Source organism: Maylandia zebra, linkage group LG3, assembly GCF_041146795.1.
Source record: "Maylandia zebra isolate NMK-2024a linkage group LG3, Mzebra_GT3a, whole genome shotgun sequence".
Classification (NCBI taxonomy): Eukaryota; Metazoa; Chordata; class Actinopteri; order Cichliformes; family Cichlidae; genus Maylandia; species Maylandia zebra.
In genome coordinates this window covers 38238588-38254049 of record NC_135169.1, presented here as the reverse complement: position 1 = coordinate 38254049, position 15462 = coordinate 38238588, and the positions used below count along the sequence as shown (strand labels likewise).

The window sequence follows — 15462 nt, the reverse complement described above, 5'->3', positions numbered from 1 at the left end:
ACAAACGTCTGCAGTGCTCAATTGTCCTTGAATAAGACACCAAATCAGTGCCAGCTCCAGGGCTGGAGTGAGATACATGCAGGGTAGAAGTGAAGAAACACAGCTGGAAGTCTCTCACACACTGAGAAACACACAGACATACCACTGGTACCCTGGCAAAAACATACTTGTTGCGTCCTGACACACTGAGGAGGCCCAAGGAAGGGTTTAAATGATAGTCTTAGTGTTTTTTTTATTGTTTTGTTTTTAAGTTGTTATTATGTTTTGGGTTGATTTTATTTAAGACTGGCCATAAACTTTAATCTACAATTCCATTTTCTGACTTTTAGGCTTACATCCGTAATGATTACTTGTAGTTTCTTTCTCATGCCAGTTGTGTGCAAAAAAACTCGATTCTGTTCTTACTTAATGTGACTAAATATACTAGTGATGGGTCGTTCGCGAACGAAATGGCTCTTAGAGCCGGCTCTTTGACGTGAACGACGAGAGCCGGCTCCTTATCGCGAGCCGTGACGGCTCGTGGTTTTTTTTTTTCTTTCTCTCACCCTCTGTCTCGCACTTTTTTTCCGCTTCACTCTGCACGCGAGCCTTGTGCTTTACGCTGGGCAGAGGGGGGAGGGGCGGTAGTTACACTCAGTAGCACAGGAACAACAGAGCCAGAGGGAGAGAGAGAGACAGAGAGCCAGGGACAACAACGTCACATTAGAAAGGTATAGTAATCATCCAAAACTATTTTCGGTTGCAGATGATAAAGGATTCAGAAAGTGCGGATTCATGCGGGCCCATATGACAGAGAATGTGCATGTCCTTTTTGTTTTCATATTATAATTTATATTTAATTGTGTTTTGCAGTGTTTTGTGTTGTTTTCACTTTAAATTTGTAAAAGGAAAAAGCTGAAAATTTAAATAGTTAAAAGTTGAAATGTGAATAGTTGATTTTTGTATTATATGATTTATTTATTACATTTTATGTGGTGTGAATAAATAAAAGTATATTTACGGTGGTCCCTAGAGACAAAGCACATACAAACTTCAAATCACGTACGAACTCTGAAGCATGTACAAACTCCAAAACACGTAAAAACACGTACAAACTCCAAAACACGTAAAAACTCCAAAACACGTAAAAACACGTACAAACTCCGAAGCACGTAAAAACTCAGAAGCACATAAAAACTCAAAACACTTACAAAAGACAACAGAAGTGCTCCAGGATGTTGGGCGCAGTGTTGAGCTTTTGTTATCTTGTGGCTACACAATCTAGCAAGTACCAACGACCGGATTTGGTGTGTGGTAGTATTTGAATATATTTGAATATATTTGAGTGCCTGTGTATGAATACACAAACAATACACACATGCTTTCATGCTTTCAATTGTGTAATTTAAGTGATCTAGTAGCTCTGCTTTGGAAGTTCAGTTCATGCTAGAAATGTGTTTTGGAGTTTGTACGTGTTTTGTCTCTAGGGGCCACCGCATATATTTATATATAAACATATATAAATAAAACCACTTTTTTACGTTAGTAATTCCTTTTGTGCATAATTTTATATTATTGTGAATAATAAATTAATTAAAGCAACAAAACAACCTGAAGAGCTGGTTCGGAGCCGAAAGAGCCGGCTCTTTTTAGTGAGCCGAGCCGAAAGAGCCGGATCTCTAAAAAGAGCCGGAAATCCCATCACTAAAATATACATTTTACACTCTCTCTAAATGCATTTGTCCTGAAATGAAACTCCAACTCCCACTCATATCCTTTATTTATTCTCTTTGATAAAACGCGCCTTTCTGTTTGCCAAAATCTTCCAGTGACCAACTTCGATACTGAAACACTGTTATTAGTCATATTACACGTCGGTGTTGCATATTGTAAGTGTCATGTAAAATGAGCAGTGCGCTCATGTCTCTCTGACGTGCACTAATCTGTCGTACTCTGCACTGCGCTGTGCAGATTACTGGGGCAGTAATGGGAGGAGGGAATCCCAGGGCTCCTTGTCATCCGGTACCAGTCTGGAGATGCCCATTTCCTGCTCCGCTGGCAAGATTGAGGTAAGACTCCTATGGACAGGTCACCATGGCAACACAGAGCTCAGTGTCTGGTGAAGCTATTATAATAGGGCCGCAGCAGTTTTTTATATACTTCTCAGACCATGGAGTTTTTTTGTTTATGGGTCACATGGAAGAAAAAACACACACATATATATATATATATATATTTATAATATTAAAAAGTATTTATTTATATATGCGTTTATTTTTAATTCTTTGACCATAGTCTGATAATCGCCACTCGGTTGGAGCGTGGGAACGTGCTCCCAAACAGTGCAGCGTGCTGCTACCCAACGGCTCCTGCTCTTCTGTCAGCCTTCGGCCAGGTGCCTCCATCAGGGAAGTCCTCCAAGAACTCTGCCAGAACATTAGTGTCAACGTTGCCGCCGTTGACCTTTTCCTCGTGGGAGGAGACAAGGTGAGAACAAACTGCTGTCAAATGCTGCATACCGTACATCTGCTGCTGCTGTCCCAGTAAGCTAAGCACTGCTACAGAAAGAATTTGAGCGGAGTTATTCAGCTGTGCTTACACTAAGAAAATAAAATGTAGCCTTTAGGAGTTGCTTTGTTTCATTAGGGGTGAGGCTCTCCCAAATAGAGACTTTTGAGTTCTGTAGAACTTATCAGAAGGAAAAAGACAAAGCTTTGGTTACAAAAAAACTATCTGAGAGTCATCAAAGAAAGGGTAGAAGAAACACAGTATCTCACATAGGGGTCACATTCTGTTTACTGCTTACTCTGACTGATATAGGATTTTTAAGAATGATACCAATACCAATATTCGGTTACTTGAAAAGCCAATATGTTGGCAAATATTTCTTTTTAATTTCAGATACATGAAACAGATGTATTTCCCTAAAATTTGTTATGTGCAAATATTTGTGATTCCTTACTGACATAATATGACAACGCAGTTTAAACGTAATCTTGTTACAACGATTCACAGATTACTCATTTACACTCCTTGTTTTGCTGGGATCAGCTGATCGTTGCGTTTGTGGCGTTCTAAAATTGTTGCCAATACGGATGCTCCAATGTGTCCTCTGTGGACAAAGTGTGTAACCTCTTAAAATTGTCTTTTATTGGCCTTTAGAAATACTGATACCGATTGATCAGAAAATGATCGGCCTTCTGAGAAGCTCATCTATGCCAAAACCCAGTTTTCAAAAATCTAATTTTAAGATAAAGGATTGCTTGTGTCATGCTTAATAATATAATGAAGCAGGTGTGCTTCCAGGAACCCCCCAAAGAAGTATTAGCCCTATTGATATATCTGTCAGGCTCTCTCTAATATAAGCTGGGGCACCCATAATTATTCAGTAAAAGCTGATGAAGTTTGAAACAGTGAACATGATAATCATTACTTTGAATGAGGAGAGTGTCAAGCTGACATTTTTCACAATTACAAAAGCAAAACAAAACAAAAATGCACATAATTACTAGAGATGGACCGATCCGATATTGCGTATTGGTATCGGTCCGATACTGACCTAAATTACTGGATCGGATATCAGAGAGAAATAAAAAATGTAATCCGATCCATTAAATATCAAAAAAGCACCTCACAAAACTTGCGACATGGTGTAACTCGGCTCATAACATGTCGGAGCAGTGTGCGTCACGTGATAGAGCAGCTGTGTGTATTTGTAGCCTCGCTAGCAATCCGGCATTTCATCTCCGAGGAAGTTAACCCAGAGAGAAGTAAAGCAAGTGAATGTTTGTAAAGCATTCCCGCGTTAAGCTTAACAACCGATATATGGAGCGACTGCCTCTTCTCTCTCCCTCCCTCTCCTGCTGCTGCTTCAATCATGAAACTGATTAATGATCAGCTGATCGGCTTTTCTGTCGTGAGTCCGTCTCTCTTCTTTGTTTTTGGCCCACTTCGCGCCAGAAAGAGGAAACCAGCGGCTGAACAACAGCAGCACGTTTAATCTGTTGTTAGAATTTAATTAATATTACTTTCTACACCAGGATCTTTTTCTATGTACCTGACGGCTGGTAACTGTGCAGGGGCGGATCTAGCAAAGTTTAGCCAGGGGGGCCGATAGGGCATGAACAGGGAAAAGGGGGCACAAAGACATACTTTTCTTTATTCTCATTTAAAATGTCTAGCTTTTAATAAATAATTATCTGAATCTTACACCCAAAGTTTTAATCTGATGTAAAATGTATAGAAGTCCATTACTGTATATAGTAACTATTAAGTCTAATATATATATACCCTAGTAAGCTATAGTACTTTTTCCTTTGTGAAGGTACCATCTGTGCAGTCTGCAATTATGTTGAAGAAAGATGTTGAATCTATTTAATATTTCTTGAAAAATAATTGATATCTGTCCATTTTTTTTTTCACACTGCATCAAATTAAAGTTGATTACATCGATTAAGCATCATGAGGTGGGGGGGGGTCATCAGTTTCTCACCCCGATGACTAACCCTATTGGTTAGGTTGCTTACTCTTTAAAATACCAGATTAGGGAGGATGGTGCAGGTTTAAGTTTATTAGATTGATCAGTGTTGCTGAACTATGAAATATTTTGGGTGCAGTGTATTTTTTGCATACAGGTATAACAGAATAGCTTTAGTGTTGTTGTTTATTTAAACTTGAGTATTAACTTATACAAAATGCAGCAATATATTTAAAAAAAAACCAGTTTTATTGATTAAAAAACACACTATATCGGATTCATATCGGTATCGGCCGATATCCAAATTTATGATATCGGTATTGGTATCGGACATAAAAAAGTGGTATGTGCCATGTCTAATAATTACCTTGAAAAAGGAACTTCAGCAGGCCGGGGTGTGTCTTGTGACTTTATAATTTTTATGTCATCTTGACAAAATTAGTGTACACAGTTTAATGATGATGGATGTATAAATACCACATACTGCACAAATGTATGCACATTTTATGTGTTTTTATTTGATGTAGGTTTGGGAGAGAGCAGGGGTGGAAGGTGAGGGGGGGAGTGTTTTTACTACTGCTGCATATTACTGTGAAAACAAATCTTTGTATGCTGCTGCAAAAACAACAAAAATATTGTTTAAAAAAAGATGATGGATGTGCCGCGATCTTGGCCGTGTGACCTTGTAAAAAGATGACGGAAAGAGAAAGAAGCAGAAGATTTTTCACTAGGCAGTTAATTTTAACAGCAGCTCATTAGAGGTGCATGAAAAGTCACTGATTCTAATAACGGCGAGAATGAGGTGAAGTGAAGTGTGATGATCAGTGCTCAGTGTGAAACAGAAGCCTTGTACTCGAGCTAAGATGGCAGATATTTTTCATATTTACAAAAAAACAAATACTTCCAATATCCAGACACTTAAATATCTGGGTACAGCACACCTGAGGAGTCCTTGTTAGCAAATATAAGTTGTGAAGTGAATCAAAAAGAGAATTACAGATAATTTGTTTTTTTCATTGCTGTTTATAGCGCTCAATACTGTGTTTGATCCTGGCTCTTTATGTACTGCTAATGTGCAGTTTTATGCTTTTTTTCCCTTTTAGCCTTTAGTGTTGGACCAAGACTGTATGACACTAAGCTCCAGAGACCTGAGACTGGAGAAGCGCACATTGTTTAGGTATGAACAACCGATCAGTGTTCCCTTGAGTCTGTTAATCGCCTTCAGTTTCTCATTTTGCGTTTCTGCTTTCATTGCTGTCACATTTACTTTGATGCTCTCGGCTCACTGGTAGGTTGGATCTGGTGCCCATTAACCGCTCCGTGGGGCTGAAAGCCAAGCCGACCAAGCCAGTCACTGAGGTCCTGCGGCCCGTGGTGGCCAAATATGGTCTCCACCTCGCTGATCTTGTGGCCAAAATAGTAAGTCGTCTCCAGTGCCTTAATCCTTTTGAAGCTCCCGTGTGTCCAGACAGCAGCCTGTGTAGTGTGTGACTGTGCCACAGGGTGGAGTATCATGGTTAGGGGGGTAAAACGACCGCATCCTTTTCCATCTCTACACAGTGGTTAGCACTCTGACTCAGCCCAGCCTGCTAAGACGAAACACCGGGGCTATAATTAAGAATGACGACACTCCTCAAACATGCCGACTCTCTACTCCTCCCCCTAAACCCCTGTCAGATTTATTTTAGTCCTGTGGGTTTCCAGGCATTATAACTGTATTATACAGTAGACCAGAGCTGAAAGGTGGTTTATAAACTAAGCAAAGGAACACGCGCAGCAGCAGTATTTAGATTTCCGCACAACAGGTGAGGATACTAACATGTTGACCTTCAAATTTTATTTTATAATAGAGCGGCGAGACTGAGCCTCTGGATCTGGGTGCCCCCATATCGAGTCTGGACGGCCTGCGAGTTGTGCTGGAGCGAGCAGATCCCTGTTCAGTCAAAGGTAGAATGGAACAAGAAAACAAAACTGGTTTGTCCTTTCTCATCAAGGCACCAGAAAAATGTAAATCACGCCCACCTCAGTCATCCTGCTGATTAACGTGTACGAGTTTTTGCAAGACGTCTCTCTCATTACGCCTCAAGCACCCTCTCCTCCCCTCTCTGTCTCACGCTCTTCCTCATCAGTTTCTCACCCCGATGACTTTTTCATGTACACATCTCTCTGTTTCTCTCTCTCTCTCTCTCTCTCTCAAATAGACAAATCCAAGTCTTCCTCCTTAAAAAGTCACCCAACCCGGAGTTTTTCTGCGACAGTGAGTACTCGTCACATCTTTATTCTCACACAATGATAAAAAGAGTGGTGTTTTTGTCTTTTTCTGCTGCTGCTTCTGCAACATCATTTAATAACATTATTAACACTGAGCCAATGCTAAGCTATCAGTTGGTGTTTACTTCCTTTTTTTTTTATATTATTATTACTGTTATTTTGGGGTCTTCCTCTCCCTAACACTGCCTATGGCTGACTCACTCGCTCCTGTTTTCTCCGCTCGAGTTATTGCACCATATGAAGGCAGATCCTGCTTAGTCTGGATTCTATCAGGGTCCTTAGACACACAGCCGACAGATGGACCAAGCTCATCTTTACCTGAAGGTCTCAGTAAATCTGGACAAACTGCTCAGTAGGGTGCTTAGCAGCTCGTGCTTAGCTTCGCCCCCATCCCACCCCACCCCTTACGACCTCCCCACACACCACATCGTCCCTCCATCCCCTTAATAGAGTGCCTTGTTATTGTTGAATCTGCAGGGAGATGAGAGGTCAGCACCAAAGGACTTTTCTGTGAGGCCAAGTGGACCAGACTCAGCACTCCCAAGGGATAAGAGAAAACAGAAAAAGATTAATATAGATGAAGCTGAAGGTAAATCCCCCTTTTTCTCCTTATTTGTCTTTCTTTCTTTTCTTTTTTTCAACTTGTGGTGGAATTCTTAGCTTTGCTTTGCCTTTAAGACTAACTCGTGTCTTTGTTAGTTCCACGAGGGTTCTTTTCTCTTAAGAGGAGCGAGGTTGCTCTGCTGCACGTCACACCCAGCTAATCCTTTTCTTGCGTGTGTGTGGAAACTTTCAAGTGAGGAAATGTGCTTGAACTGTTTTCCAGAATTCTTTGAGCTGCTGAGCCGGGCGCAGAGCACCCGAGCCAACGACCAGCGTGGTCTCCTGAACAAAGACGACCTAGTGCTTCCCGACTTCCTGCGACTGACTCCGCCCACTTCCTCTGTCTCCGTGTCCTCCGACCTGGCCTGCTCCACCCCCAACTCCCTGAAGCCGGTTCGAGAGAATGGCATTCCCTTCCGGAGCCCCCTCACTTCCAGCCTACGCTCGGAGAGCCTCGACTCCTCTCTTAGCTCCAGTGCGAACGGACACTCCAGGCGGTGCCTCATGCCCCCTCCACGCCACCCAACCTTCGGCACTCACATGTCCCCCATCCTCCGGCCCTCAGACACCCGTCCAACCCTTCGCACCGTGGAGGAGGACGCCAACACCGACCTGACTCTCATCGGTGAAGGCGACATCAGCAGCCCCACCCTGCTGCCTCCTTCACCATCCCCTGTGTCGTCCTTCGATAGCAGCCTGCCGGCAGCCAACTTCACCCCGCCACCGCCCTGCTCCCAGGCTAAAGACACGGGTGAAGAGGGAAAGTCCAGTTCAGGTATTTCTACAGTGTAACAACCTAACACTCGGTGTGTTTGCGTGTGTGCTTGTGCGTGTGTGTGTTGTACATGCATGTGTGTGGTCAGGAACAGGACCACTTTGACAATAAAACTCCCTCTACACTGACTCTGATGCACTTTAATGACAAATTGATATCGACTCTTTCTCAGTTTGCCTGATTCGTCTTTATCAAGCTCAGCAAAGCATGTGTGTGATTGATCATGATGATTACACTACTCAAGATTGATCTGTAAATAATGACCTGTGTATTTTGTTCCGTGAGTAACGTTTACTTGTATATCACCTCCCTCGCCACAAATTGTTGAGTTGAACATGTGACTGACATAAGCGGATTTCCAGTGATATATTTTGTCCTTTTGGGTGCATGCAAAATGTGACTGATTGCAGATCTGTTGAATATCAATGAAATATACACAATGCGTAGAGATTAATGATCAATATTTGACAGTTATGTGGACGCTAGATGTTGTACCGAAGATTAGAAATCAGAGGAGAAAAAAAAGATCAGCTTTCATGTACAAAAAAAAGAAAATTGAGCCAGACTGCTGCACAGTGTTGGACCTGCAAATACCTAACAGTCGGTACATATAAATGCTGTATCCCTATCCATCCCACCTCCTCTACTTAAGAGCAATTCAACAATGTCCGTGTCAAAAAGCTAGATGTTTTTTTCATTCTCTTTTTACGCAATGCTACAAATCCGGTGAGCCATTAAACAGCTCATGCTGTAGCAGTTTGAGCAACGGTGAAAAATTATTAGTCATTGGAGGACAAGTGCTCCTTGGCGCTGGTGACATTGTTGAAGTGCCTGTCATTCTTTACCAGGCTCATTCGCTCTCTAGGTGCCTGTTTGTAGATAATCACTGCCAATAATCTCTGTACCTGTGATTGAATAGATCTAATAAATGTTAGAATTGGAAATCACTCTCGTCTGTCTTTTTACACGTTTGTCAGATCAGTCCCTCCCCCCCACTCCTCCCCTCTCTCTCCCCGCCACCCGCCGCTTGTCCTCTCCACCTCCACATGCCTCCTTCCGTTCTCTCTTAGCTTTTTTTGTTTAATTTGTTTTTTCTTTTTCTGTTTTTTGTTGTTGTTCTTGTCTAGTGGCTTCCTCCTCTCATCAGCTCCCACTCCTCCGTGTCCTTCCTCGTGCGCGCTCATTTCACAAGTGTCACTGCTCGCTGGGTGTCTTTATTTTTTTTACTCCTAGGATCTCTCGGTGTGTGTTTATTCTGTGTCGTTGCTCAGCCGACCTGCTTCTTGTTGTTGCTGTTGTTGATGATATAACACATATTGCTTTTATTTCTTTAAATTGAGCCACTGCTGTTCGCGCGCGTGTGTGTGGGTTTCGCATTGGGTTTGCAAAGCTTTGCCTCGGCATTGGTTCATCGTGCTCTGAGTGCATGGCCATCTCTCGCACACATTTCCCGCCTTTATGTGTTTTTTTTTCCCGCTCCTCCGTGCATATGTGTGTGTTGTCTGTGATGCTATGTGAAGTGAAGTAGTGATTTGATCTGTGACAGTGTTGCTTTGATATCCTACATGTGATGATCGCGGCTTCGAGTTGAAGCCTTTCCTGACACGCTGTGAAGTCGTCAGAAAAGAAGATAACCACACTCCTGTGTTCCAGCTACAGAGCAGCTCCGGCTGCTCTTTTTGATGCACCTCAAAGCACTTTTTTAAAGGGGCACAAACATGACCTTATTGCCTTGTCTTCATATCTACGCTTTTAATGCAAAGCAGGGCTTACCCACACAAGACGAGGAGGATAAATCGAAGCTTTTTCAGCTTTCATACAGCCTCATTCCTCTTTTCTGGTTGCTAAGCACATCAGGCTGATTCTTCCCACCACCGGGCGCCATGGTAACCTTATCCACGAGTTGTCTGAGCTACAGATAGAAACTGTCACTACTGGTTTTCATCTATCTCCCTGCCTCTTTCTCTCCGTTTCTCTTTTCTCTCGCTTGCTAAAACGGGAGCAGAGCAGTGATTCGGTATGGCCACGCTTTTAGCGCAGTTTGCCACCTTGGTATCACCGAGGCTGTGCTGGGATCTTTACAGCGAGCTAAAACGCCTCCACTTTCTCACTTTCTCACTTTTTGGACTTTATGAAGTTGTTACATTTGAGTTTGGGTGGAAAGTTAAGCTCGCTGGCTTTCTTTAGTTTAAGACAAAGTAAACCACCCACAGAGTACAGTTGCATCTTTAATTCCAACTGCAGCGAAGCCAATGTTGTGCAGTAGCAGCGTTCCTCTTCTTTTATCTGTCATCCTGCTGACTTCAGGCACTGCAGAGATGTCTCCTCGCTTTCTGTATTACTGTTAGACTGACGCCCTCTGCTGTTCCGAGAGAATAAGAATACAGTAATTGCTGCTTTGGTAGCTTGACATGGATCTCATTTTAATGCCATGCAGAAAGTCAAAGACATCCTTTCTACAGCAGCAGAAGTGCATCACGCGGTACCATTTTTCACATTTCCTCTAATTCTACTGGAAAGTCACCAGTGTGCACACATGACAGTTACACAAATATCTTGAACTGCATATGGTTTGAATCCAAAAGAAGGCTAAAGTTCTTCAGTGATCTGAAGCTTTTAGTACCTTTAATGGGTACTAGTTTTATAGTTTAATAGTTTTATAGTTTAATTAAAGCCCTAATTAAACTATAAAAGACAAAATCAGAAAGGAGAACCAGGGCTGAACTTGATGCTCCCTCTTACTCCACGGCTCTGTGGGGAATAGAATGCCCACTAGGGGGCGACATTACACAGTGTATCTCTACACAGCACTGATTCAGACTCAATTTAAAGTGTGTTTAGTTAAGTCAACAATAATGCTGCCCTCTTCATAAACAAGAACAGGCGGCCATCTTTGTCTGAATACTAAGCAATAAATTACAGAAGTGAATAATTCAGCAAGTTCACGACAAGAGCTTGTTTGTCTTGAGTTTTCTATTTCTTCTTATACACTCATGCTGAGGGAAGATTAAAGGATTCCTTGGGGTAATTGAGACTCTATCTCAGGGCATTACAAAGTGCTTTGTAATGACTCGATTTCAGCTGCCTGCACCTGAGGCACCATGCCACTGAGCTGTCCTTCAAGCCCGCTTCACCCGTTTCTTCGTCTTCTGTCCTCGAAGCAGACAGCTGCTGATCCCCGGGCCTGCCTTAGCATCCATCTGGCGGTCAGAGGAGGGCTTGATGTGGATCTTTTGCAGGGAGACTAAGTGAGGACTGGAGCTGGTTCCGTTCTGTTCTGGCTGCTTGAGCTCAGCGTCCTGCTGCCGCCATGGCTGCTGAAAGGAGTTGCCACAGGAGGAATGGCCATGTTAAACAGTTGTGCCTCATTATCACATGGTGCAGACCAATCAGCAAGCACACCACTGAATCCATGCATGAGAAGCGTGTATGTGTAAATGGTAGAAGTGCACACACCAGGTCCAGAAATTACATTTGAGTAATGGCTACATGAGTTTGATCTCCCATGACTAAGCAAAGTAAAGCTTATGTTATAAGCAGAAACCATATTTAAACCCTATCTTGTAGGTTTATTGTGAGTAATATTAAAAGGTTTACCATATCAGTACAAAGCCAGGTGGCTCAGTCAGTGGTCTTTAACGAACTGCGATATTAACAACCTCACTGTGGGAGTGGGGGCTGAGAACAGAGAAGCCTTTCCCAAATTTTCTAGTTTGTGACTAGAGCTAAAACAAACTGCGACTTCATTATTCTTTTGACATGAATTAATTTTTATAGTTGATTAATTGTTCCAGCCAGGCTAAACTTTATCTGTAGGTGTGAGGGTTTGCTGCGTTCCTCTTCTATGATTGTGGACTGAATTACCCCCAAATTATTTTGTACCAACAGAATAAGACTTTAATTAAAGGTAGGGTTTGTGAAAACCTATGTCTTCACTATTTTCTCTCACATTCTATAGATTGCGTAAAATAGCCATTAACTATTATTTAATAATTGGCCTGAACATAATCCACTTGTATTGCCCTATTAGCAAGCAAAGCAAAATTCAAGTAACACTAGAAATGCTTTGTAAGCAAAATGAGGTAAACCAGCAAACGCAAGTGCTGGAAACTATTACACAACCGGAAAAGTACTTGTAGGTTTTCTCCCTCACCCCCCAAGTATGATTGTTCAAGCTGTTGCAGGATAGATAGGTTTGCTGGGTCTACATAAGGTCAGCTGTTGGAGCTCACTGACAGTGTTTACATATATATCGGACAGCAACGAATAACAGCCAGTCGAGTTCAGAGCATCTGTGTGTTGAAGTGTAGTGCTTATGTCCGTGTGTTTACAGTCTCTGGAGGCCACATGGTTCACATGAGATGTGGAAAGTTTATCACCCATAGCTGTAACACCAGCATCAAAAAGAAACGCTGGCTTTGTGGCTTCTTGAGTGCGCTTGCATTAGCGAAGAGAGGGGAAGTTTGAGCATGTTTTATTTATTATCCTGTAGGGGTATTGCGATGAAGTCATGCATCTCTGGGGTTAAAGGAAATAAAGACAGTAATGTTCAGATGTGTCGCATCAGATTTTACTGCACTGAATTACTGTACAGCATATAATCCTGTCAGTTTTTAGTCCGATCTTTCTGCCGAACCAGCTATAAAGTTGAGCAAGTTTAAGCAGAAGTGGTTATGTCATCAAGTCTATCATGACAACAGCTGGGATGATTACACAACTATAGAATGCTTAAAATATAAAAAAACAAGCCCACTATTCAACTTAAAATCAAGCAAAGTGGAGTTAAAATGTGCACTCGCACGGTGTGACAGATTTTGCTTGAGTGCTTTTGAAATCTGGCATTGCTGTGCTAAACATCTGGCCGTCAGCCAGTGTAATAAGAGGTAAAAGAGATGTGAAGGCCAAGAATGAATAGTTTTGCACATCTGTGCAGTCACTCCTGTGTAAATGAACATTTTTGGAAACCACATTGATTATCTAAAGCTGCACTCAGTGTTTCTGTTAAACAACAGATCAACATATAAAGTATAAGGTAAGAGGAGCTGCACTGAGCCCGGTGTAAACGGACTGTAACAAAAAGATGGAAGTAGCTACCCAGACAAAACAAATTATCAAGTTATTGAATATTGGTTAACACCGGCAAGCATGGTTGTCAAGCTGCGAAACTGCACAAAATGTGTGGCTGCACATCGCGCTAATTAGATAGCTGCTAATTAGTGCTAACATATAAGTTAATACTTGAAATTTACCCACTGAAAATGGAGTGCAGTGTTTTCAGGCCGGCTGTTTGTACATTATTTGTCAAAAAAACAAAAAAACAAAATGAAATGCTGTCAGGAAGAGGAAATTAGCTGAGACCAAATTGTTTAACATGGCAGTCTCTGGGGATTGGAGTCAGGTCCAAGTGGCCATTAATGGAACTGCGGTTTTTTAGCACTTCCTGCATTGACTTCAGAAAGAGGGTGTAGCTTACAGAGTAGTAGGATTTCTCAAGCGTGATTATACCTTCTGCTTGGATCAGACAGAGTGATGGTCCGTGTGGACATCCATGTGTCTCCCCTTTTTTTTTTTTTTCTTTTTTTTTTTTGTGGCTCATCCATCTACTGCTAACTACACGTGCGCCTGAGGCAGTGGACTTCAAAGAAGTATGATTACTTGGCTGTTGGGTCTGCTTATTCATTTCCCAACACCATCCTGCATATAACGTTAGAAAACTATTCCCCAGGATCTTTTGTTGGTGGACTTGGTGGACATGGGCGCTCACACTAGAAGCAATTTGCCTATTGGCTGCTTTTTAGTTGACGGGTGATCACTGGTGGACATTCCAGGCTTTGGTTGCTTGTCCTTCATTCTTATTGGTAATCTCAAACCTCAAAGTTGAGAAAGGTTTAACTTGGCATCTACCTACTTTTTGCATTCACTAGCAGAAATTTTGCTCTCTGTCGCTTACAGTTACTGAATGTCACTTTTGGTGGTCTGTGGTTGCCATGTTGGTGCTAGTAACTTCCTGGGTGGACAGCCCTTTAAAGTACAGTGAATGGTTCCTTATGATGTTATATCATTTGAATGCAGAATGGGCCATCCCACCCATCATCTGCAATATCCAAGTATCTCTTGTCTCTAAATCAATTTATCTTATATCTTCCATGTTTTGCTTTGTTTTTCTCTCCCTTGCACAGAGGCGACAGAAACGATACCTAATGCCAAGTCACCTCCTAAAAAAGCCAACGCTGCACATACCATTCAGGAGGTGATGGATGTGGAGGGAGTACATCTAGAAGAAGGAACAGCGGAGACATCCCAGGGTGAGGACTCTGAGTTGAGTCTGAGTTTTCAGGGCTATGTCGCCGAGCTGCGACAGTGCCAGAGCAAAATGAGAAACGCCCAGATGCCCCAGAACGGCCGCAACCCACCGGAGGGCCAGGACTGCAACACAGATCTTTACAAGGCCACCATCGTCTAAAGGGACCCCCCCCTCCCCCCCATCCCCACTGCTGCACTTTTAAAGCCTGAGCGACTGTTGTTTGAGGAGATGTAGTCGAACAATGTGCTGCATGTACAAGTTGTCAGTTTTCTTTACTAAAGCATCAATATTATGGTGATGGATATTGTATATTTGTTTAAAAACAGTTCAGGCATCCTGTTGACTTCTAGTACCGGTTGTAATTTTGGGACAGTGATATGTTTTGTTATTGGTATGCTTTGATAATTAACTATTTTGAGCCATGTTAGGCTAAATAATAATACCACAGAAGAAGCCTGAAACTCACTTTGGGGTACCAGTTGATAATAATTGTACACAATTTAAAAAGTGGAAATGACTGAGAAACAGGACACTGCTTGATAAGAAGCTGCTTAACATCTTCTAAACAAAAAAACAATGTAATAACCGGCAGCCTTCTGGTGGTGGAAACCAAAAGGTTAAAGCTCAGGAAAACGCTTGTTCAGGTTCTTGATAACAATTTCGAAACCATCACCAAATGATTTAATAAGCTGTTAAGCTGTTTGGGTATATTGAGTTTTACATTAAAGTCCCAATTAACTGTCCACCCATTACCTTTTTCTGCTAGTCTTGCGCTGAGAAAAGTTGTGAGATGCAATTGAAATAGCAATGATAATTTAAAAATCTAGAAAGTAAAGCTTGACTTTTGTTTTACGTGTCCTGATTAGAAAGTAGGACCACATGCTAGGAGAGGACTCTTAGATATTTGACTATTTCTTGTTCATATTGTCTTCCTGTGTTGTACAGATGACACATAACAGTACCTCTATCGTCTGTACTTTCTGCTTCTGTGGTTGTGAGGTTGTCCTAATTGTTGAACAATTAAAAGGCTTCGATGGCTCTACTTTCAACCAA

General features: G+C 42.0%; 1 protein-coding gene across 6 annotated transcripts in view; it reads left to right on the top strand.

Annotated features, from left to right (window-relative positions):
• LOC101487447 (regulator of G-protein signaling 12) overlaps positions 1-15462 on the top strand; it is a 48737-nt gene extending 33275 nt beyond the window's left edge. For all 6 annotated transcript variants that reach the window (XM_076881821.1, XM_004571203.4, XM_012924678.4 and 3 more), the window contains 9 exons: positions 1951-2048; positions 2275-2466; positions 5560-5633; positions 5749-5875; positions 6307-6403; positions 6658-6713; positions 7205-7316; positions 7554-8105; positions 14285-15462. In XM_076881821.1, coding sequence (XP_076737936.1) covers positions 1951-2048; positions 2275-2466; positions 5560-5633; positions 5749-5875; positions 6307-6403; positions 6658-6713; positions 7205-7316; positions 7554-8105; positions 14285-14568 — 1592 coding nt within the window. In that variant the 3' untranslated portion in view covers positions 14569-15462. The remainder of the gene's footprint in view (positions 1-1950; positions 2049-2274; positions 2467-5559; positions 5634-5748; positions 5876-6306; positions 6404-6657; positions 6714-7204; positions 7317-7553; positions 8106-14284) is intronic.